We start from the raw sequence: 24,128 nt of genomic DNA, 5'->3' as shown, positions 1-24,128 counted from the left end.
CTTGTGATACTCTGGAACCACTCTTCTCTCTCCAAATTGCCACTGGTCCACCCATCCGGGGTCTACACCCTCAGACTGACCAGCCCTTAGGGGCGAGGCTCTCCTCCCCCTACTTCTCCTCCTAGGGTTCCTCCATCTCCTACGCCTGGGAACACCCTCACACAACCACTCTCTCCCCAACCTGGAGTCAAAACCCTCAGGCTGAACTGGTGACAGGGGCGAGTCCTCCCTCTCCCTGCACCCCCTCCCAGAGTTCCGCACCCTCCTAACTGGAGTAGTACCCCTGAGAGTCAAATTTGGGGGGACTCTGGACACAGATGTCCCACCCGCCAGGTCCGGCAAACCCTCAACCTGGCCACTCAACCCGGGATCTGCACCCTTTGGCTGAGCTGGTGACAGAGAAGAGACCTTCCTCCCTCTGCACCCCCTCCCAGAGATCCGCACCCTCCTAACTGGAGTAGTACCCCTGGGAGTCAAATTGGTAGGGACCTGAATTACAGGTACCCCACCCTCCAGGTCAGGCAACCCCTGAACCTGGAACCCCAGTCCAGGATCTAAACCCTGTGATTGGTCAGGCCCCCGAACCACTGGAGCTCTGATTACTGATGCTCCAGGTTCTCCTGACATAAGGGGATCCCTCCCTCTGGATGACACATCGGGACAGCCTAGCCTCCCAACCTGGGGTTCCCTTAAAGAACGCTCCAGGCCCGGGGACTGCAGTTGGGGCACCTCGGGACACCTCCCCATCTCACTCCCTCCAGGATCACTCCCCTCAGCCTTCCCAGACGCTCTGGCACTTACCCAGAGGTCTGCCTCCCATGCAAGTTCCCTGGGGTCTGAGAACCCGCACTGCAACAGATGGTGACGCAGACTTGGGAAACAACTCCTCAGCATGTGCTCCCAGATAACGGCATGGCACAGCCCTTCCCAATCCTCCACTGCTCTCCTCACCACCCAATCCTCCAGTGCAGTCCAACACTCCTCCTCGAACTCTCCCCAGGACTGATGGGACAGCTTTCCCCTGCCCCTGAACACTAGCCCGTCCTCCTCTTCCGGGGAATCAGGCACGGTCTCCTGGGCTTCGGGAGTGGGACTCCTTGCACTGGACCTACACTCGCTGCCACCACTGGATCCCACCCTCCTCTGTGAATCCAGACTCCTAAAACCACTCTCAGGGGACAACCTACCCACCTGAGCTGATCTCTCTCTGGCGAAGGCCCTCTCCGCCTCCGCCATCCTCTCCTGCGCTAGGACTTTTTCAGTCTCTAGTCGCTGCTCTTCTACCCTCAGCTGCGCTAAGCTCTCGGCATGCCTGAGCTTTGCCAGCGCCAGCTGATACTCCCTTTCTTCCCTCCTATCTACCCACTCTTCTGGGGACAGGGAAAGGGATGGGGCAGTGCCCCCGGGTCTGGACCCAGTGCGGGACTCCCTATCTACGGTGTCCTCATCAGCTCCTGGCATCTCCGCCCTCTCAAACTCTTCCTCCTCCTCATCGGAGTAACTACCTCCCAGGGTTCTGGATGGGGAGCCCTCTCTCTGGTCTCTAACCCACTGACCCTTCAAAAACTCGGGGGGTAGTCAGACAAGTCCCCACCAATCTCTAAGGGCTCTCCCCTCTTGAGGGCCTCATAGAGAAACAAATTTCTCCTAATGTTTCCTACTGGGGGTATCCCTCTCTCCTGGAGAAAATGTAACACTTCCTGCTCAGTGTACTCCATCAGTTCCACTTCCTGGTAAACCAACCCCATCGTGGCGAGGTACACCCGGGACACACCCTCCCAGTGGAACAAGGGGACAATTCAGAATACTCTTCAGGAGGAAGCAATCAAAAAACAATATTCAGCCAAACAACAATAATCCCCACAACAAGGCTCGGATTACATCCAAAGCTCTATTTGCAGTGTAACCCGTGGCCGCTGTGGCACTGCGCAAGCACAAGTCCTATCCCACCGCTTGCCACCAATGTAAGAAATGGGGGTTACCCAAATCTCCAAGGGGGTAGCATGGCATCAAGCGGGCAGGCCAAACTTCGAGGACATGTGAAGCATTCACGCAGTACCCACAGTCAACACACCAGGCACACCACAAAAGAGGCAGGACACTAGTTTGAGTTGGAAAAAGATACGTAGTTTAGTAGTGTTTCCAACCTGCAAGGCAAAAGAATGCAAAACAGTAGTGTCACAACAGGACGCCAATTGGCGCCAGAGCCAAGTGAATAATGGGGGGAATTATTTACATAGGAAGTAGTCCATGCTGAAAGGAAGAAAAAGGATGGGATCAAAATGTCATTAGATCTGGGGCCAATCTGGCGGGGCCATCTCAGACTCTCATCCTAAAGGGAAGGCTGTAATTGCAAAATTTCTACATTAGCAAAGATATACATCATGCACATTAACACCAACCCAACCCCTGTTAGGGAAAGAAAACATTAGGGCATCATGGCATAACATGGACAGGAACACCTGTAATAAATCAGCCCGTCTGGCCCATTAATCTGGTACATAAACAAGGACCTGGAATAACACATCAGGCCAACCCATTGATCAACATAAGGCGGAACATACATCGCCCAGCATAAATATCAGGTAGGGGCCCTCCTCATAGATCAGGAACACCTGTCAGGACTCAACTAGGCTCCCTTTACCATCAACTAAGGGGTATCAAACATCAGGGTGTACACCGCAGTCAACCCTCCTTACTTCTGGACTCCCTTAGATATTTCCTTGCCCAGACTGCCTCTATAACTGGGGACCTCAGGGCAACCCGTAAGGTAAGTACCTATATCTGCAATGAGGGGGAATAAGACTCTCTACCCCAGAATATGCAATAAGGGCAACCGGCTTGCTCCTGAGTTGTCTGGTAGGGCAGTTAGTTGCAGGAAAGTTAGGGCAGTTCAACAAATCTGGAGCTCAAGTCATAGGTGCCATCCGCAATACCGGGGCGCCTGACAAGGTAGCACAGTCCCAGGGGGCGGGCACCGGCAATGTACCCCGTTGCCCCCTGTTAGACCTGTCTGCATCTGGGGATACTCTAACCAACATTATTTATTTTGTTGTCCCCCTTAGCCTCCCAGAGTTTCTGTTTTTATTTTTTACATATGTCCACCAGGATTTTTCAGTGCTGTCAGGGGGCTAGGTGTTCCTTGGTGATGACGCCATTTTTCCCTCATAACCTGTGAGGCCTAGTTAAGCCCTTGAAAATCTAGGGACACCCAGAAACCTAAAATGGTGTCCACCAACTGCCATAACGGACACTACTGGATAACAGGCCCATAGGCTATCATGAGGAACTTTCCAGAACCATCTAGTGACTTCTGCAGGTCTCAGGCCACCCTATAAAAGGCCAGTGACCAGCAGCCATTTTGTGCTGACCCGAGAGTGGAGGAGTGAGGCAGTGGTGAGAGGAGGTGGACGCACTGGGAGCAGCTAGTTTGTCTTTGAGGCAGACAGTCACTACAGAGAGACGTTCCCCCTTCAGCCTCTGACCAATCCCTCCCCAATCATCATCTGCTGATAAGGAAAACAAGCTACGTGTGAAGGAAGTCCCTTCTAAATCTGAGCCCCAACGAATCCTGACAGGACGCTCTTATTTGAGGGTTTCCCTAACTTCCAATTCCCAGCGCTGCACCTACCAGCGTTGAAGAACAGCTGTGAGCCCCGTGACGTGGCTGAAGTTCCCTTGACGTGTTCTGGTGAAGACGTGTGTCTGTGCAGCCATAACGTCCTGGGGAGCGAGGGCGCCGCTCGAGAGCATACTTCCCCTGGAGCAGGTGAGGGAAGTGACTGAGTGAGAGCGGCGGCACTGCTCCGATCGTCTGCGGGACCCCGGGGGCACCGGCCGCGTCAGTGACAAATCCCGAGGCTTGGAGAGTACAGAGGCGCTTCCGCGCATGCCCGGAGCACGTCCGCTTTTGAAGGCAGGAGGGGCCTAGGATCGGGCAGGCCCAGGGGTAAAGCGTCTGTCCTGCGAGCGAAAGGCGAGCTGTGAGGTGAGGGGATCTGCGAGGATCAGCGCGGCCCACAGAGACAGGCGGGAGCGGAGGCGGAGTTACCAGGGAGCTCTGCGCATGCCCAGGAGATCACCGTTACCATCGGAGATCCTGAGGAGTGGCGCCGGGAGTTTCCCTGGTCACGGAGGCGACGGTGAATCTTCCCTTTGGCTCGAGCGCGAGCAGGAGGGAGAATAGAGTAATCCAGCCGCCACCCTGTTGTTTAGGTCTCTCTCCCCGCTTAAGCGCTACCAGCAAATACAGCGCGAGCGGGAGAGGAGAGAAAAGTGTACCGAGTGGCTGGTGATCTACATCAGCGCTGAGTCCTCCTCTGCTCTTGGGAAGCAGGATCTTTCTCTCGACATCGCAGATAACTCTGCCTACAAGTAAGGAGTATCACCTGAAGGGGAGGGGAACAATTCTTCAAGAAGGAGGGAGTGGAGAGTTCCTTCTAGAGTTGGAGCTACCTCAATGTGAGAGAAGGGTCAGCGATAAACTCACAGTGGTGGTGGAGGAAATCCACAGAGGGAAATTGTGGAGCCTGATTTAGATCAACTGCGAGGAGTTACCACTGAGGGAGGTTGGTGCTGTGGGTGACCAGTATTGAGCATTGTGTAATAACCTATTGAAGCTAATTTCAGAGCCTGTTGAGATGGTTAATTGATGCTGAACTTTGAGAACTAATTGAAAGTGTAATTATTACTCTACTGTAAAGTGTACTGTATTGGTGGTCATCTTTGGAAGTGGGTTTTTCTGAGCTCTAGATAACTGAATGAGTTGTAATTGGGAGTTTAACTGATAAATTGCTAGAATTTACAAGGTTTAATTGCTGAAACGTCAATAATCTGAAATGTCATAAACTGTAAATTTTGACCCCAAAGAAAATATTATTTTTATAAAACAGTACGTATTTTCCCACATTTTTGGTGTAATGTTTTCTTTTTGGGTGCTATTGCGTGGCTTTACTTTTGGGTGGTCTGCAACCTTTACACTGTGCCTCTGTATGTTAGTCTTGCCCTAGGCCAGGCTACCCCAGTTCCAACATATTGGTGCCTAGCGGTGGGATACTGACTTGGTTGCAGCTACTCACTAGTAATTCGACGCAATACACTAAACCTACGCCAGGAGTTTTCTCCTTGCGGCCCTCCTAATTTGTTCTTTTTAATTTTTCTAAATTGACTTCTGGCGGTGGGTGGAGGTTGACCCCAGGTCACTTTTGGGATTTCTCCTGTGTAAAAGTTTATACTCTAAGTAGAAATGGAGGTAAATGTGGAAGAGCTGGAAAACTATACCGTGACCCAACTAAAGGAATGGTGTCAGCAGCAGGGGGTGTTTTTTAAGAAAGGCGCCAGGAAAGTTGAGCTGCTGACCAGTATCCGGGCATGGGTGGAGGCTCATTCCGGGGAGGAAATAGATCCAGAGGGGAGTGACAGGGACACTGTCCTGGAGACCGCAACACTGTACCAGGCGGGAGGGGGGAACCTTTTAACAGGTCCTAGGACACCTTCCAGAGTGGGCAGTAGTGTCTCGGAGAGGGGATTGACCGACGCCGAGTTAGAGGATAGGAGGGAGGAGAGGAGGATGAGAATAGAACTAGCCAGGATGGACATGGAAAGGGAGGACAAGAGGTTGGCGCATGAGCGGACCATCAAAGAGATGGATCTACAAGCCCTGAACCTAAGAACCCCCAAATCTGAGAATGGTGGCAGCGATACCCAGACAAACATCAGAGAACCCAGACCTTACTTACCGAAAGATGTTATGGCGTGCTATGTACCCAGTGACGATATTGCAAAATGGCTAGCCGCCTACGAGGTCTCACTGAGGGCCCATGGGATCTTGGAAGTCCACTGGGGGGGTGGGTTATATAAATACATGCCCCCTACTGGCAGGGATACCTTGTTGGCCCTAGATCAAAGTGAACAGACCTACTACCCTGCTATGAAGTCGGCGCTGTTAAGAAAGTTTGGGTTGACCCCTGAGAAGTATAGGCAAAAGTTCCGGGGCAGCCACAAACTAGGCACGCAGAACTGGGTAGACTTTTTGGATTACGCCAGGAAGGCCCTGGAGGGTTGGGTGAGAGGCAGCGAGGTAGGGGACTATGAGGGTTTATATGACCTCATACTCAAGGAACACCTACTCGAGAAATGTCTTCCCGAACTACGACAGCATCTGGTGGACAGCAAGCTGACCAGCCCCAGGAAGCTTGCTGAGGAGGCGGACATCTGGGTTAGTACCCGGGTGTCAACTAAGGGGACTGGAGGGGATTCCCAGAAGCATGGACAGGGCGCCCCCCAGAAGAAAGAGGGAGGGGATAATAAGAGGGAGTTCTCAAAAGGTCCACAAAATACTTCGCAAGGAAGGGGCAGAGGATTCATCCCTAAGAGTAACCCCCCTCGCAACCCTAACCCTGGCCAAAGCCAGCAGCCAAGGGTTGTTCATTGTTTTGAGTGTGGTGGTGTGGGACACTATAAAGGAGATGTAAGATGCCCAAAAAGACCACCCCCTCCCACTGGAGGAAAAGCCCCGGGAATAACTAGTGTAGTGCTCGGGGAGGAGATGCCTTTGGGTAACGGAGGGGAGCGGGCGGGTGTCACTTTAGTGTCCCTGGGAGATAAGGAGATGGTTCCAAAGACCCAACTGCCCTCTAATACTACTAAGTATGAGCAGTGGGTCACCATCAACGGCCGTAGAGGGGAGGCTCTGAGAGACACAGGAGCCAGTATGACTATGGTAAGGAGTCAGCTGGTGTCTCCAGAGCAGGTCATCCCAGATGTACTCCATCCCGCCGTAATGGCTGACGGCAGATTGGGCCACTACCCTGTGGCCGAGGTTCCCTTTGAGTGGGGAGGGGTTGCAGGTCCACTTCGAGTTGCCGTAAGCCCTGCCGTGCCTGTTGACTGCCTGTTAGGGAATGATATGGAGCACAATGCTTGGAGGAGGGTGGAGTACCAGACTCACTCTGAAATGCTGGGACCCCCTGACTGGACTTGTGTCAGCACAAGGTCCGCGACTGCCCGAAGGGGGAGTTCACTTACGCTGGAGCCTGGAACAATGGCCCAGCCGGCTGCCAGAGAGGAGAAGGACAGGAGGCCGGAGGACCCTGCCTCGACATCTCCACCTCGTGAGACAGACGGGCCACCTGCGGAGGTGGATCTGGAGTCCACAGGGGAGAATGTTGCTTCCCTGGAGAACCTACCCATCCCTACTGAATGGCATGTGGAGGGAGGTCCTTCCCGGGAAGAGTTCTGTAAAGCTCAGAAGGAGTGTCCTACTCTCGAGGGGCTGCGGCAACAGGCCAAAGCCCAGGCAGCAGGGAACATTGTAGGGAGCTACCAGATTTACTGGGAGGATGGACTCCTCTACAGTGAGCCCAAGGCACCTGGACATGGTTCATCCAGGGCCTTGGTGGTCCCTCAATGCTTTAGAGCCTTCCTCCTGGAACTGGCTCATGAGATACCATTGGCAGGACACCTAGGACAGGACAAGACCTTTGCCCGGCTTGTCCCCCACTTCTACTGGCCTCGAATGAAAGTGGCGTCTGATACATATTGTCGGACGTGTGTGTCTTGCCAAGCCAGTGGGAAAACAGGGGTGAAGCTAAAAGCTCCCCTGGAACCACTACCTGTCGTTAGCACCCCCTTTGAGAGGGTGGGCATCGACATTGTAGGGCCATTGGATCCACCAACTTCAGCTGGTCACCGGTTCATCCTGGTTTTGGTGGATCATGCCACACGGTACCCAGAGGCCATACCTCTGAGGACCATCACTGCACCTGCAGTGGCAAGGGCCCTGATGGGGATCTTCACCCGAGTGGGTTTCCCCAAGGAGGTTGTGTCCGACAGGGGGACTAACTTCCTCTCAGCATACATGCGGGCTATGTGGAAGGAGTGCGGCGTTACCTATCGGTTTACCACTCCTTACCACCCACAAACCAATGGTCTTGTGGAAAGGTTTAACAAAACATTGAAAGGTATGATAAGGAGTCTACCTGAGAGCCTGCGGAGGAAATGGGACGTCCTCCTACCCTGTCTCTTGTTTTCCTACAGGGAAGTGCCACAGAAGGGAGTGGGCTTCAGCCCCTTCGAACTTTTGTACGGGTACCCTGTACGGGGACCTCTCAGCCTGGTGAAAGACGGATGGGAACAGACTCCCAGGAAGCTTCCCCAGGACGTGGTGAGCTACATGCTGGCCTTCCGGAGCCAAATGGCTAAGTTGTGGAAGCAAGCTTCAGACAACTTGGAGGCCAGCCAAGCAGTTATGAAGGAGTGGTATGACCACAACGCTCACCCGGTGGAACTGGAGCCTGGACAAAAAGTGTGGGTGATGGAACCTGGAGAGCTAAATGCCCTCCAGGACCGTTGGACAGGCCCCTTTGAGGTATTGGAGAAAAAGGGTAAGTCCACCTACCTGGTGGATCTTAAGACCCCGAGGCAGCCCCACAGGGTGCTGCATGCCAATCGCCTCAAGCCACATCATGAGAGGCCCGAGGTTGTCTTAATGATGGTGACCGATGGAGCAGAGGAAGAGGAAAGCGAACCTCTCCCTGATCTTCTCTCGTCCCAAGAAAAGGATGGGTCTGTGGAGGGAGTGATTCTCTCGCCATCCCTGACTCCTGAACAGCAGAGTGATTGCCGCCAGATCCTGGAGCAATTTTCTTCTCTGTTCTCCCTTGTCCCGGGTAGGACCCACCTATGTACCCACGACGTGGACACAGGAGACAGCCCACCTGTGAAGTCTAAAATCTACCGGCTGTCGGACAAGGTGAAGGCCAGCATCAAAAGTGAAGTCGCCAAGATGCTGGAGCTAGGAGTGATTGAACCTTCTGGTAGCCCTTGGTCTAGCCCGGTGGTTTTGGTACCAAAAGCTGCCCCACCAGGCACCACACCCGAATTGAGATTCTGTGTGGACTACCGAGGCTTAAATTCAGTAACCAAGACTGATGCACATCCCATCCCACGGGCGGATGAGCTTATCGACCGGCTGGGAGCTGCCCAATACTTAAGTACCTTTGACCTAACTTCAGGGTACTGGCAGATTTCCCTTACCGAGGGGGCGAAGGAAAGTTCAGCCTTCTCTACACCTCAGGGACACTACCAATTTCGTGTGATGCCCTTTGGGCTCAAGAACGCCCCTGCCACTTTTCAGCGGCTGGTGAACAGGGTCCTTTCTGGAATGGAAGCATTTTCTGCTGCTTACCTGGACGACATTGCTGTCTTCAGTAGCAGCTGGGAGGACCATTTGCAGCACCTGCAAGCTGTTCTTCATGCCCTGCAACAGGCTGGCTTGACAATCAAGGCCAGCAAGTGTCAGATCGGACAGGGGTCGGTGGTGTACCTAGGCCACTTGGTGGGCAGATGGACGGTGCAGCCCCTCCAGGCAAAGATTGAGGCTATCATAGCCTGGGAGCCCCCCAAGACTCAAACTGAGGTCCGAGCCTTCCTGGGCCTCACTGGATACTACCGTCGCTTCGTGAAGGGGTATGGCACCATCGTGGCCCCCCTCACTGAACTTACTTCCAAGAAACAACCCCGACGGGTAGTCTGGACGGAGGCTTGCCAGCGAGCCTTCATGACCTTGAAGCAAGCATTGTGTTCCGCTCCAATTCTCAAGGCCCCTGATTTTGCTAGAGAATTCATTGTCCAAACAGATGCGTCAGAACATGGCATTGGGGCAGTGTTATCGCAGCTAAATGATGAGGGCTTGGATCAACCTGTGGTCTTCCTGTCTAGGAGACTACTCCCCAGGGAGAGGAGGTGGAGTACAATTGAGCGAGAAGCCTTTGCGGTGGTTTGGGCTCTGAAGAAGCTGCGGCCATACTTGTTTGGCTCGCACTTCCTGGTTCAGACTGACCACCGCCCCCTTCGTTGGCTGATGCAAATGAAGGGGGAGAATCCCAAGTTGCTAAGGTGGTCCATCTCCCTACAGGGAATGGACTTTAGGGTGGAACCCCCGGCTGGATCGGACCATGCCAATGCAGACGGTCTATCCAGGTATTTCCGCCTTAGTGATGAGAACTCCCAAGGGATTGGGTAGATCTCCCCACTTTCAGCTGGGGGGGAAGCGTGTTAGACCTGTCTGCATCTGGGGATACTCTAACCAACATTATTTATTTTTTGTCCCCCTTAGCCTCCCAGAGTTTCTGTTTTTATTTTTTACATATGTCCACCAGGATTTTTCAGTGCTGTCAGGGGGCTAGGTGTTCCTTGGTGATGACGCCATTTTTCCCTCATAACCTGTGAGGCCTAGTTAAGCCCTTGAAAATCTAGGGACACCCAGAAACCTAAAATGGTGTCCACCAACTGCCATAACGGACACTACTGGATAACAGGCCCATAGGCTATCATGAGGAACTTTCCAGAACCATCTAGTGACTTCTGCAGGTCTCAGGCCACCCTATAAAAGGCCAGTGACCAGCAGCCATTTTGTGCTGACCCGAGAGTGGAGGAGTGAGGCAGTGGTGAGAGGAGGTGGACGCACTGGGAGCAGCTAGTTTGTCTTTGAGGCAGACAGTCACTACAGAGAGACGTTCCCCCTTCAGCCTCTGACCAATCCCTCCCCAATCATCATCTGCTGATAAGGAAAACAAGCTACGTGTGAAGGAAGTCCCTTCTAAATCTGAGCCCCAACGAATCCTGACAGGACGCTCTTATTTGAGGGTTTCCCTAACTTCCAATTCCCAGCGCTGCACCTACCAGCGTTGAAGAACAGCTGTGAGCCCCGTGACGTGGCTGAAGTTCCCTTGACGTGTTCTGGTGAAGACGTGTGTCTGTGCAGCCATAACGTCCTGGGGAGCGAGGGCGCCGCTCGAGAGCATACTTCCCCTGGAGCAGGTGAGGGAAGTGACTGAGTGAGAGCGGCGGCACTGCTCCGATCGTCTGCGGGACCCCGGGGGCACCGGCCGCGTCAGTGACAAATCCCGAGGCTTGGAGAGTACAGAGGCGCTTCCGCGCATGCCCGGAGCACGTCCGCTTTTGAAGGCAGGAGGGGCCTAGGATCGGGCAGGCCCAGGGGTAAAGCGTCTGTCCTGCGAGCGGAAGGCGAGCTGTGAGGTGAGGGGATCTGCGAGGATCAGCGCGGCCCACAGAGACAGGCGGGAGCGGAGGCGGAGTTACCAGGGAGCTCTGCGCATGCCCAGGAGATCACCGTTACCATCGGAGATCCTGAGGAGTGGCGCCGGGAGTTTCCCTGGTCACGGAGGCGACGGTGAATCTTCCCTTTGGCTCGAGCGCGAGCAGGAGGGAGAATAGAGTAATCCAGCCGCCACCCTGTTGTTTAGGTCTCTCTCCCCGCTTAAGCGCTACCAGCAAATACAGCGCGAGCGGGAGAGGAGAGAAAAGTGTACCGAGTGGCTGGTGATCTACATCAGCGCTGAGTCCTCCTCTGCTCTTGGGAAGCAGGATCTTTCTCTCGACATCGCAGATAACTCTGCCTACAAGTAAGGAGTATCACCTGAAGGGGAGGGGAACAATTCTTCAAGAAGGAGGGAGTGGAGAGAGAGTTCCTTCTAGAGTTGGAGCTACCTCAATGTGAGAGAAGGGTCAGCGATAAACTCACAGTGGTGGTGGAGGAAATCCACAGAGGGAAATTGTGGAGCCTGATTTAGATCAACTGCGAGGAGTTACCACTGAGGGAGGTTGGTGCTGTGGGTGACCAGTATTGAGCATTGTGTAATAACCTATTGAAGCTAATTTCAGAGCCTGTTGAGATGGTTAATTGATGCTGAACTTTGAGAACTAATTGAAAGTGTAATTATTACTCTACTGTAAAGTGTACTGTATTGGTGGTCATCTTTGGAAGTGGGTTTTTCTGAGCTCTAGATAACTGAATGAGTTGTAATTGGGAGTTTAACTGATAAATTGCTAGAATTTACAAGGTTTAATTGCTGAAACGTCAATAATCTGAAATGTCATAAACTGTAAATTTTGACCCCAAAGAAAATATTATTTTTATGAAACAGTACGTATTTTCCCACATTTTTGGTGTAGTGTTTTCTTTTTGGGTGCTATTGCGTGGCTTTACTTTTGGGTGGTCTGCAACCTTTACACTGTGCCTCTGTATGTTAGTCTTGCCCTAGGCCAGGCTACCCCAGTTCCAACACCCCCCCTTCACCAACTTAAGACAGGCCCCACTCACCGGCTGCTCCTGGGCTCTCTCCCGCTTAGGGTCCTCAGCAGGCGCAGGGCTTCACTGAAGAAGGGCAGGCACCGACAATATGCCTCAATGCCCCCTCCTCTCTCTCCCAACGACAGCTGGGCCCCTCCGTCCTCACGGGGGCCCGGGACTTAAAGGTAGCCTCCGCGAGGCTTCAGGCCCCAAACAGGGGCCCTCTTCAGCTTCGAAGGGCTCGCAAGGCCTCACTCAGGCCTATGCAGTTTCGAGGTAGAGGGGGCAGGCACTGGTAATGTGCCTCGGGGCCCCCCCTTACTGCGGCGTCGCCTGGCCCCTCCTCCTTATGGGGCCCCGGGGGTTCAAAACGGCCTGTGGGCGGCCACACTCGTCTCACCCGGGCCTCCTTTCTTCACAGGGGCCCGGGGTTTCAACACGGCCTCAAGAAGGCCTCCAGGGAGACACCCGGTGTCAAGGCACTCGTGGGGGGGAAGCCTGCCTGGCTTTCCCCCACCTCACACGGCTTCCGCCGTACACTCGGGGCTCCCTCGTCCTACTGGGAGCCCCACCGGCACTCTGCTCCGGCCACCTCAGGTCGGGAGGCGGGGCTGGCACCGACAGTGTGCCCCGGCCCCGCCTACCTCACCGGCCCCTCGCGTGGGGGCACAGACCGGTGGGGTGGCCTCCCGCTCCGGTCGCTTAATCCTCGGGGCTCCCCCCTCGTCCACGGGGGCCCCGCTCCAGCGCTTCACCCGGGTCCCCCTCCTACCTCACGGGGACCCGGGGCTTCGATTCAGCTTCTCCTGGCCTTCCCGGCCGACAGCCAATCCCTGCGTGGCCTTTAAAGGTCACGGCCGCGCAGGCCAATCCGTGCGCGGCGGGGGCGGGCCGATGACGCGGCCTGGCCCCCCGTCACGTGATGCGGGAGTCGGCGGCCTGAGGGCCGAGCGCGGCCCTTCCTTCACTTCGGCGGCCCTCTCCTGGTACCGGGGGCCGCCGCGACGATACCCACAGCGGTGGGGGTCCCCTCGGCAGCGCCGGGCCGCGGCGGTGATTTCGCCTATGTACAACCAGCGCAAGGCAGCGCCAGCACTCCTCGGGCTGCGGCGGTGATATCGGCGGCAATAAGGGGTAGGCTCCCTTCTTAATTAATTAATTATATGGCGGACAGCGCGCTGAAACGAGGGTAGGCTCCTCCAGCGTGATTTTCCTCAGGAGAATGGCGCTATTCACAGCGCACTGCTCCTCCCTCTGCCCACACCACTTCCAGGGCCAGTAGCATTCCGGGGGCCACACCAGCCCCAGCGCTTCTCTCCCCACAGCGCTTGGTAGGCAGTCCAGGGGCAGATTAAGAGACACAGTTCCTCGAGGGCCCAATCCTCCCTGGGCAGCTCCTCCCAGTCCAGCGCTTTCACAGGGGCCACAACTTCCCTGGGGGCATCAACCTCCCCAGAATAGCGCTTGCCAGGCAGTATTTCAACAGTTCCTCCAGGCAGCTCCTCACGACCCAGCACTTCCACAGGGTCACAGCTTCACCAGAGGGAGTAGACAGTCCTATTTCTCACCTCCTGGGCGCTTCTTCATCGCAGCGCTGGCGTAATTCCCGGTCCCCACAGTGTCAGGGACCTGGGTAGGGGCCCTCCCTTGTCAGGGGCCCATGGGGACAGCAGAGGGGGGTTTATAGGGGTGCAGGGCCCAGCTCTCAGGCCCATGTGGCGGTAGCACCTCACAGCAGGTCCCCTCTCTTCTTTGTCCCAGCGCTGACTGACTTTCTGGTGGCACTTCTCCCTACTTATACCCTCCTCCCTCACAGAGCCAGCACCTTCCGGAATGTTGGAGAAAACTGGTTCACACTGGCTCAAGGGGAGGGGTTGAGCACCCTGGGTGCCAGGCGTCCCTCCAAAAGCTAGGGGTAGCTGGGTAATATTATCTAGACCGCTGACCTATGGCAGTCCAGTGGCAAAACCCATGGCCATGGCAACCATTTTAAACACAGTACATTTTAATCAGGTGCAGTTTTATAATGGGGAAATTTACAAGTGCTCACATTATTACATGCCATTACATTTTCAACAAGGTGTCTCACACCACTCATGGCCTATACAGGTTTAATCCCATGGGGGAGACATCCTAGATAAGGGGGTCAAAAGCGAAAAATTTGGGGGAAAAGGCCAAGTCCAACAGTACCACATATTAACACACCACAAAATTGCACTCTACTCAATGCAACATAAATACACTCCACATAAATGCAATCTATGCCACATACCACCAATCAACCTAAATGCACTCCACACCATTACACAATTTCACTAAGCATAATTTCACTCAACACCACAGTTCCAGGTCACACAATTCAACTCCACACATTTCCAATACACAACACATAATTACACACGAACCAACATATTTCAACTCCACAATCCACAACGTACCTCAAATCCACACCATATAGGGGCACCACCTGAGCACCAAACATCACTCACCACCACCATTTTACATCAGCACACCACCTAAGCATCGCCTAAACATCACCTAAGCATCACGTCAGTCTGCCCTCGGAATCTGGCATCTGTTGATTCTCCCGTATTGTCCGTCTGCTGCTCGTGTTCTAATTAAATTACTGTTGTCCAAGCTCCACTCCCCCGTTATTTATGTCCCGCTCTCCCATAACAAAAAAATGATAACAAACAAGCATGAGAACAGGCAGGAAGAAGGTGCCAGCAGTGCAAGTACAAAAAAACTAGAAGACATTTTTTATGTTAAAATCTTTTTTTATTCAGGTTGTTCAGTTGTCTATAATGTCGTCCTGGTTTGTATAAAGGTAACAAAAATGCTAAACACTTTTTATTATAACTTTTCTACATGATGCACTGCAGCCACAATGCTCTACAACATAGCCAACTGTTCTGGCTAAACACATAAGTCCCAAAGGCGAGACCTATTGGCTATACCAATGCTTGTTTTGTTAGGCACGGGAGATTAAGTGATTTGCCCAGAATCACAGGATGGTCAGCATCGTTGCCGAGACTCGAACCCATTTCCCCAGATTCTAGGTCAACCGCCCTAGCCGTTAGGCCAACTCCTCTCCCTTGCCTATGAAATAACTGAATTGGAAGAAATATTTGGGAGAGAATAGGCTCTGTATTTGGGTCTATTGAAAAGGGATTTGCCAAAATAAGCAAATGGTTAGGAAGCGTAGGTGGAGGAATACTAAAATAGCTTTTGATCCCTCTTTTGGTCATACTAATTGTTGATGTATGTGTGCTTTTTTTTCTTCCTAAAACTTTGCACAGGAATGTTATCAAATGATGGGTTTAATTGTTGGATAAAGAAGCGATTAGCAACGAGCAGAAGAAAGAGAAAGAGAGTCGATATAAAAGCTGAAGAGATGCAGAGCAAACTTTATGATACCATGAAGGAATTAGGAGTATCCCAGCAGAAGAATCCTAACATGATGACACTTGTGTTGTAATAAACCCTTGAATGTGATGGTTCAGAAATCATCAGGTGGGAACGGTTTTTATTTGTAATGTTTAAGGCACAAGAAATCAAGCTCACACTAACTTCAGACAATTTTTGTGTTTTCTTCCATGTTGCATGTGAAGTTGTAAATATCACATTATCACTGCTGTTTTTCTGCTGTAATAAAGAATTGTGACATTTCAAGGACAACCTAACGGTGTCAGGCAGAATACCATACTATGTAGCAAGTCATATCACCGGAATAGACCATGGGAACATCTAAATCTAATGTAGTAGAATTGTGAGAGAATTTTCAGATGTATTTTGTAATAAAATGTTTCTTCTTTCTTGTTTCTCATTGGTCATATACCCTAAGAAGCATGTATTGGTGTACTGAATGTATGAAATATTTTGTCTAAAGTCCTACATAAGGGCCTGCTTATTCCGCTTGTGAATTTACACATTTTCCCTTTCTTAGCAGGCGAATCTATGCTGGATTTTCTGTAGAACTTTACTGAGTTCTTTTTGTATATGATTTCTATTCCTGTATGCTAGATCGAAGGTCTATGTTTTGTATTTCTCTACTTATATTCCATGAGTAAGCTTTCACACGTGTCTGTCATTCGTTTTGTGAATGTTTACAGCTTCATTCTAGTGCACGAGATTTAATAGGGCAGAGACGGTCTATTGGGGAGCACTGGCTGTTAGGCACTACACCGCTCGTGGTTCAAGTAGTTGGCGCGCATTGGGAAAGTAAATTGGTATACAGTTTTACGTGCTGCGACTGCTGCCAATAACAACAAGCTGCGTGTCCGTTCTTGTAATTATTGCAACATTTTTAAACTTAAACTCCCTGATAGACACATAAAGCTCATTCCATGTCAATCTAATATCACAATTCACACACACACGGTTTAACGGTTGCTGCAGCACGGTGAGTTCACAAACAGGAAACGAAAATCGTGGGTAGCGTTCATACAGTGAACTCTCTAACTGTTGTCTGGTTCTGAGCATGCGCAGTACGATAATATCTAGTCTAACCTGTTGTGAGTATCTCAAGTTCTGGGCACGCGCGCTGGAATCGCTGGAATCTCTGGACAGCACATGCTAGTGTTTATTTACTAAGAGGAGGCGCTATTGTCTCTCCGGGTCTTCACAGTTACTCATTCCCGGTGCGCTCCTCTCCGTCACTGTAATCTATTCTCCGAAGAAGAAACCCTTTAAGGTCATATAAGAATGTACCGGCAGCACACCGAGGGGGTGAGTTGGGTCTCGTATTAGGGAGTTATTTGGGACAGCTTTTGTTGAGGTGAATCTTCTCATTTTGTTTTCATTTTGGGAGACTGTAACCTGGCTCCGTAGCTCCAGATTCGGCAGCTCTGGCCGTAACGCCACATCTACCCTATCTGATGATACTTCTCGCATTTGTACCGCTTTCAATAACACTCTTCATTCCCCTAGCCTAGAGAGTGTCACGTCATTTCAAATTAAGCATAAGTTTAACAAACGCATTATAGTATAGCGTTGTTTACTAAAGCTCTCTCTCAGGCTTGCACCCCAGTGTGGCTTGCAATCCCCGTAACGATGTAGCTTTAGGCAATTCTTTTCAGTTTTATTCTGAACATTTTTATTCATATAACTGCTTACAAACCCTTTTTATTCATATAACTGCTTACAAAACCATCTTGAATGTATTTATATGAGCACGTTAATTTGAACTTGCTTCACATTTAACGCGAGGGAGAGCTAACACAGTAGCACGATGTTTCTCCATCGCTGCAGCATGTGCTCTCCACACCACTGGAGTCAAGCTATCCTGGCTGATGACGGCTGATAGTCAGAAACCGGTCCTAGGATGCTTGATTCCGGTCCAGGGAAGACATGGCTTGGCAGTTCGGGCTGGACTGTTCCCATGAGGCACAGGGTCAAGGCTGATTTGCATATGGCCATGTCTGAACTGGGGTGGTGTGGAGTGCAAAAAAACGATGGATTTAGGCCCAGATCTCTGTACTGGGATGAATGTGTGAATTCTGTCCATCAACTGTTGTTTTTGCAATATCACAGCATACATGCGAACATTTTAGGACAGGGAAGTGGGAGGTTTTTAAATAGAAAGGCAGGAGACAGCTAAAAGAAAGCCATTTTTGGAGCACTAAATCGGGAGTCTCCCGTCTGAACCGGGTCCTTTGGCATGTATGTCACAGACTTACTTGAACTTTAAACCTAAAGTCCCTGGAGCACGCGACTATGGGCTGAACGAAATACTGTGACTAGGAGTATTATGATAGGGCTGCCTTGTGCGTCAGTGAATGCATAGTGTATTGGGATGTGCGAATGAATGCAATATATTATGGGTGACTGAGAGCCTGTGTCGTGTGTACTTGTGGCACAGGACATATCTTTCGCCATATGTGGCACCATTATATGTACAACCCAAACGTACAACCATTTTTTTTTAAATGGGAGAAATTTAAAGTGCACTTGCTGGAACATTTTTCTGCACTGCAAATTTCTCCCATTTAAACAAAAAAAAAGGCTTTATTTTTTAGTCATAAATATGGCAGCGTGTCTACCAGCCCCTGGGAGCAAGATGCCTGTTGTATGTAAATGCAACACTGTGACATGGGAGAACATTCATCTGAAGAGTTAATTTTAATGTTATATGTATTACATAAAATTCATGAAACATTTTTTTTCCAACATCAAAGTGTCTCTACAAACAGCAGGCATATTACTTACAGTGGCCTATAGACATGATGCCACATTTATAACAGGATAATAGGAAAAACAGTCATTTGTTTAAATGTGAAGAATTTAAAGTGAAGAAACATGCTTCATAAAACATTAGGACTTATTTGACGTAATTTAAAGAAGAGAAACGCATTAAGACTGTTTCATAGAAATATTTTTCTCCACTTTAAATTTCTCCCATTGAAAAGAAAATGACTACATTTTGCAGTTATAAATATGGCACTATGTATACCACCCCGGGAGCAAGGTGCCTGGTGTTTGTAAATGTGACACTTTGGAAAGGGAGAACATTTAAATGAAGAGTTAACTTAATCATTGTTAACTCTTCATTTTAATTTTCTCTCATTTAAAAGCATTCAGATATATCATTTTGTTCTCATGCTCCAATATTGAGTTAAGAGGGACTTTTATTCAAGAGGTAAAACCTCAGTTCTGCAACCTCTGTGATCCACATATCATAAATATGAGTAGAGCACCACTCATTATCAGGCTCTGCTATTTGTGACCTGCTCATGTAAAATAAACATAGCCTTTTAGTAAATGTAAAAGGAAAATGCAACACTGATTTATTGCAGTTCTTAGTTAAAAATGAACTTAAGGCTGGTAGTTACTCTGAAGGTGTCTGTGAGCTACTGGTAGTTCGGGATCGACTGGCTGGCGACACCTGGTTTAAATATTCAAAAACAGATGCCTTTTATTGAATTTTCTTACATGTAGAGTGAATAGAATCCTTACCCGTTTGTACTTCTTGGTAAAATGAGAACACTAAGCCCATGAAAGGCATTAAATATGTAGATTCTGCCTGAAACCGCTCAATCACCAGTGTAAAACCCTTACAGATAGGTTACAAGGCAGCAGAGAACATCAAGAAATTTCCAAATACAGTATTAGAATTTATCATGTAATCTATCTCTTATTTAATATCCACCCTGCTCCAAAAGCATTCTCATTACACCATTTTTATTTTTTAGAAGTTTACTTTAAAGGTCCTAGCCTCTATTTGTGGCTCTTTTCTTCAAAAGAGCCTTTCCTTTCAATCTGCCCAACTGACTCTACCGTGTGGAGTTCCCCAAGGCTCATCCCTGAGTCCAACACTTTTTAATATCTATGTGTCGGACCTAGCTAGAGTCATAAAAGCTCACGGGATGGGCCTTATGTCCTACGCGGATGACACCCAGTTAGTGCTTGCCGTAAACAATGATGGAGAGAAGGTTGCTGAAAGCTTTCATGAAGGTATGCTGGCCATCAGTAATTGGATGGCCAGCAATTGCCTTAAATTGAAGGAGGTCATCATTTTCAGAAAGCTGTCTCCTTCATGGTCCAGTTCCTGGTGGCCACCGTCACTGGGTACTCTGCCTAACCCGGTCACCAAGGTTAGGAATTTAGGAATTATGTTCGATGACAGTCTGAATTTTGTCTTTCATGCCAATCAAGTTGTCTCGACAGCATTTTACAAACTCAGACTGATCAAGAAAATCATTCCTTATCTTCCCGAAAGCGCAGGAAAAACCTTGGTTAGCACGCTAGTGATGTCATCTCTGGACTACTGCAATGGGTTGTTTGCTAATGCACAAAGCAGGGTAATCAACAAACTGCAAACAGTTCAAAATGCCGCCGCTAGAATGTTGTCGAGGACCCCTAAATTTAAAGCTATATCCCACGTGATCAAAAATTACCATTGATTGGCAGTTAGGAATCATATAAAATTTAAAGTTTTATGCATTGCCTTCAAAGCCTCACGTAAACTAGGCCCCCAGTTCCTGATAAATCAGCTACCCACATACTGTCCCAACAGACAACTTTGTTCTTCCACTACATACCAGCTACAGGTACCACAAACAAAGACAGTGTCTTGGGGAGGCAGGCGTTTCATGGTGACAGTGGCAAGATTGTGGAATGCTCTACCATTGCAGATTCGTTCCTGCCAGTCACTGTTGCACTTCCACAAGATGATAAAAACATGGTTGTTTACCCAATAAGCTGGCCTCTGACTCTGCCTAGTCCACAGCGCCGAGACGCCCAAGGGCATTTGTTGCGCTTTATAAGTTTCAAAAATAAATAAATAAATAAAAAGAGAAGACATCATTTCGTGGGACATTAATATTGAAATATGATCTATTTCAGATTAATAAATGGTCACTGTATTCTGAATGACACTGAATATTGAGGCTGAATAAACAATGTAAATCATGTGTTCCAGATACCCTTTCCTTTCCATGATGTTTCGTCCTGTTTCTCTGAAGAGGAGTGGAAGCTTTTGCAGGAATGGCAGAAGGAACTTTGTGGGAATGTGATGAAAGAAATTCACCAAGCCCTGATCTTACTCGGTAATATTACACTGTTGATCATTGTAATCAAGAAATGTTGCTATCTACCTGAGACAGTACATATCAATATTGCAGGAGTCAGAGAATGGATTAAGATTTAATCTTCTGTCTTAATTCTATGTAAAATATTTTCTAAGATCATATTGCATTCGTTCTCACAGGCAGTGGAAATTATTTGGTTATGTTCAGGTGAGTTACAATACTTGAATCTTTTTCTCTCTCTCTCTCTCTCTCTCTCTCTCTCTCACTGTCAAGGATAGTAAATATATACTGGCCAATATATACTTACATTAACAATATTTTTGTGGTAGATGTTCTGTACATTAAGGACTTAATCTTGATATACCTAAAAATCCTCAAACTCCTTCTCAGGGGTCTTCCCAATAAGTAATCCATTCAAAAGCAGCAAAGAAATCAACAGAGAATCTGAAATATGAAAAGACATCTTTATTACAAGTAATTGTGAGGCTACGTCGCCCAGTCACACCTAAAGCAACTGAATGAGGCAGTCTGCTGAATGGTCTCCGCACAGACCTTTTATATCATTTATTATGCCCTAGGCACACATTCTCTCTTTGAAGTACATTATTGTTGGTCACTCCCAGGACGTGCACACAAAGCACTGTATGATGACAAACCCACTTTCAAGATAAGTCCAGGCCATAAACAATGTCCACATAATGCGTACATTCTCTATCTGACAAGGCCGGATAAACCCAAAACAGTAAGATCACAGCCCATGTCATAAATAGCTCGTGGAGGCAGGAACAGGAACAGATGGAAGTAAGATAGGCAAGTTTGTGTGTAGTAAATCTTTACAATGTCCTGTGCTCTGATCTATAATCTTGATCAGCTAAAGGGCAGGAACTGGCTTGGCAAGGTTAGTCTCAAGCAACAGGGTCAGCTTTCGTCAGGTCATGCAGAAGTCAGCACAAACCCATGCTAAGGTTATGTCCTTAAATACTTGTTCTGCCACGGTGAGAGCCTACTGTAAGGGCAATGCACAAAATGGCTGCTATTCACAAGATGGAACCTGAGGGTTCAAAACAAAACCTTCAAATACACAGTGAATCCATTGGTGTAACATGACGAAAACACTCGCACTTGCTGAACTCACTGTTTACGGTCTGCTGTTACCAAATTCATAACAGAATCATGATATTTAAAACACAGGTTCAGAATTTTCAGTACCACAGACCATTATTTTGCCCTTACATAGGCAGTAAACTATACTCATGCTATATCTGAGTCCAGGTCTATATTCATCACTAACTGGTGTTGGTGTAAAAGCTGAACAAATGAATTATTGACAAACTCCAATCTTCTAGCAGATGACATGTTCAAGCAGAGGGTGAAAAAAAATGCGAGGAAACAGTAGGAGGAGGTATGGGCTGTGTCGTGGGTACAAATGATACTCGAAAGGTGAATAAAGCATAGCCTATTAAAAACATCATTATACTACACAACATAAAAAATGCATATTATTAAAAATCGTTTTTTCGCCATCACAGTGCATATTCTGATTTCAAAGTTCGTTGGTCTGGTAGGTCTCTCCATCTTGGGAAACTCCATCCTCTAGATTGCTGCCCGCGGCGGGAGGTTGATTCTGCTAAAGGGTGCTTCTGTCAGTCCAGGGCAACTCCCTTAGACCAACCAGAACCGTCAACCTAAACGTCTTCGGCTGCACCCCAAAGACTTTGAGCCGCCGCGACCCTAGCAGCAGAACCGGACGGCGGTTCGAAAATCAAAAATGAGCAAGTTTCTTGGATGAGAGAGCTGCACAATAAAAAGTAAAAAAGAAAATTTCATTTGTCCATAGTCATAGTTCTTGGCCAACAAATCAGCTTCCATTGTCTTCTTCCGCGTTGAGCCTCTTCAATTCAGGCTTTTTCATGAGAAAAAAGTACTGTTTAGTTGGAGTGCCCTCCTGGCAAACACCCACAGCTCACTTGAAAGTCTCAATGTCTCAAAACAATGCACCAGTGTCTCTTCTTTGTGGTAGACACTACAAATGATGTGCTCTTCATTAATCAAGGCACAAAGCATCTCGTGCAGATCCAAGCACTACTGAGAAACAACCTTTCAAGATCAGCAGCACTTTCAGACTCCAACACTCATTATTCAGTGTCAGAGGACGCTCAAGCTGCTCTCCCATGGACGCCAGAATGTAGTGCCTTTCCGTCGGAGCAAAGGGAAAAGAGGTGTGTGTATGGCCAAAACTCGGGCCAAGAGCTCAAGGGACTGTACACTGACAGAGGTTTCCAGCACATAACAGGTACAAAGCTCAAACACACAGAAGCTCTCATTCTGTGGCAAACAAAGAACCAGCTCCTCTCTTTTTTCTCTGCAACGCCTTCCAATGAAGCAAATGCCTTGCTTGGGAGGTACCATTGATGTCACGCTGATGATTGCTGTCCAACCTCGCGACTTCCTGGTTGCAGAAATTGTAGAGCCAAGAAATCTGTCATTCATCTGTAGCGGTCACTGATGGGGAGTGGGCTTAGTCTCGATCACAGGTCTGCAGGGTATCACTCTTCCTTTGACTCTGGAAGATCCAGCAGAACCTAGTGATATAGAAAATGTAACACAATTGTTAGTTTCCTTCAAATCAAGCGCAAAAAACAGTTCATGTGTTTTAACAAGGGGACTGCAAACAGGTGGCCTGCAATCTGCAAGGGAGTGGCAATACGCCATAGGAATCTAAATGGATGTCCTCACACAGTTGCATTGTCTAATGGGGTAAATAAATATTTCCCTCAATTATTAAACCTAGGTGTTCCTTATCTTAGAACATCCCAAATAGAGAAATGACATAATACAGATTATCAAGGACATGAAGAAAAAGTCCCTTTAAAAAATGTGCATCAGGTGCACTATGCAATACAAAGGCTAATGATCAAATGTGCAGACAAAGGACAAGCACTAGAAAGTCCTGGTATTTGCATGATTAGAACAAATCTGATCCCACCAAAAATTAAAGCAGCAGGAACAAAAAAGAACTGAAAAAATAAAAATAGACATTGAAAATTTGTCATGTTCAAAAGGGTAAACTTAAGGTATCTCCTATTGAGATGGAAAACTTGTCTTACTATAATATTGGGTCAGTTAACCAGCCTATCACTACCCCGACAGTCAGTCTGAAAAAACATTTTACATAACATGGGGGGTCCCTGATACATCACTACAGTCTAGAAGTGTGCACATAAATAATACACCCATAATAAATGGGCTGACTGGTGAAAGGAATATGGAGAAGGGGAAATGGAACTAGGACACAACTAAAATCCCCAATAACTAAGCATGATGCGACATTGGTCAGGGGAGAAGCAACAAAAGAAAAATCTATAGGAAGAACAAGAGTTTGCTTGGGTGCCTCAGGCATGTGACACAGCACCAAGAGTACGGGGGATACACAAAAGACCAAAGTTACGCAAATTTTAACTCTACCGCTGGCAACTACACCATATACGGTAATCCTAACTAATGTT

General features: G+C 48.9%; 1 protein-coding gene across 2 annotated transcripts in view; it reads left to right on the top strand.

Annotated features, from left to right (window-relative positions):
• The first annotated feature begins 16,648 nt into the window (after positions 1-16,648).
• Positions 16,649-24,128, top strand: part of LOC147747976 (uncharacterized) — a 152,967-nt gene continuing 145,487 nt past the window's right edge. For both annotated transcript variants that reach the window (XM_086957463.1, XM_086957454.1), the window contains exons 1-2: positions 16,649-16,822; positions 20,514-20,640. In XM_086957463.1, coding sequence (XP_086813589.1) covers positions 16,799-16,822; positions 20,514-20,640 — 151 coding nt within the window. In that variant the 5' untranslated portion in view covers positions 16,649-16,798. The remainder of the gene's footprint in view (positions 16,823-20,513; positions 20,641-24,128) is intronic.

This window comes from Lissotriton vulgaris, chromosome 1_1 (genome assembly GCF_964263255.1).
Source record: "Lissotriton vulgaris chromosome 1_1, aLisVul1.2, whole genome shotgun sequence".
NCBI lineage: Eukaryota > Metazoa > Chordata > Amphibia > Caudata > Salamandridae > Lissotriton > Lissotriton vulgaris.
Note: the sequence above shows the minus strand (reverse complement) of the source record. Positions and strands in the feature narration are given on the sequence as shown.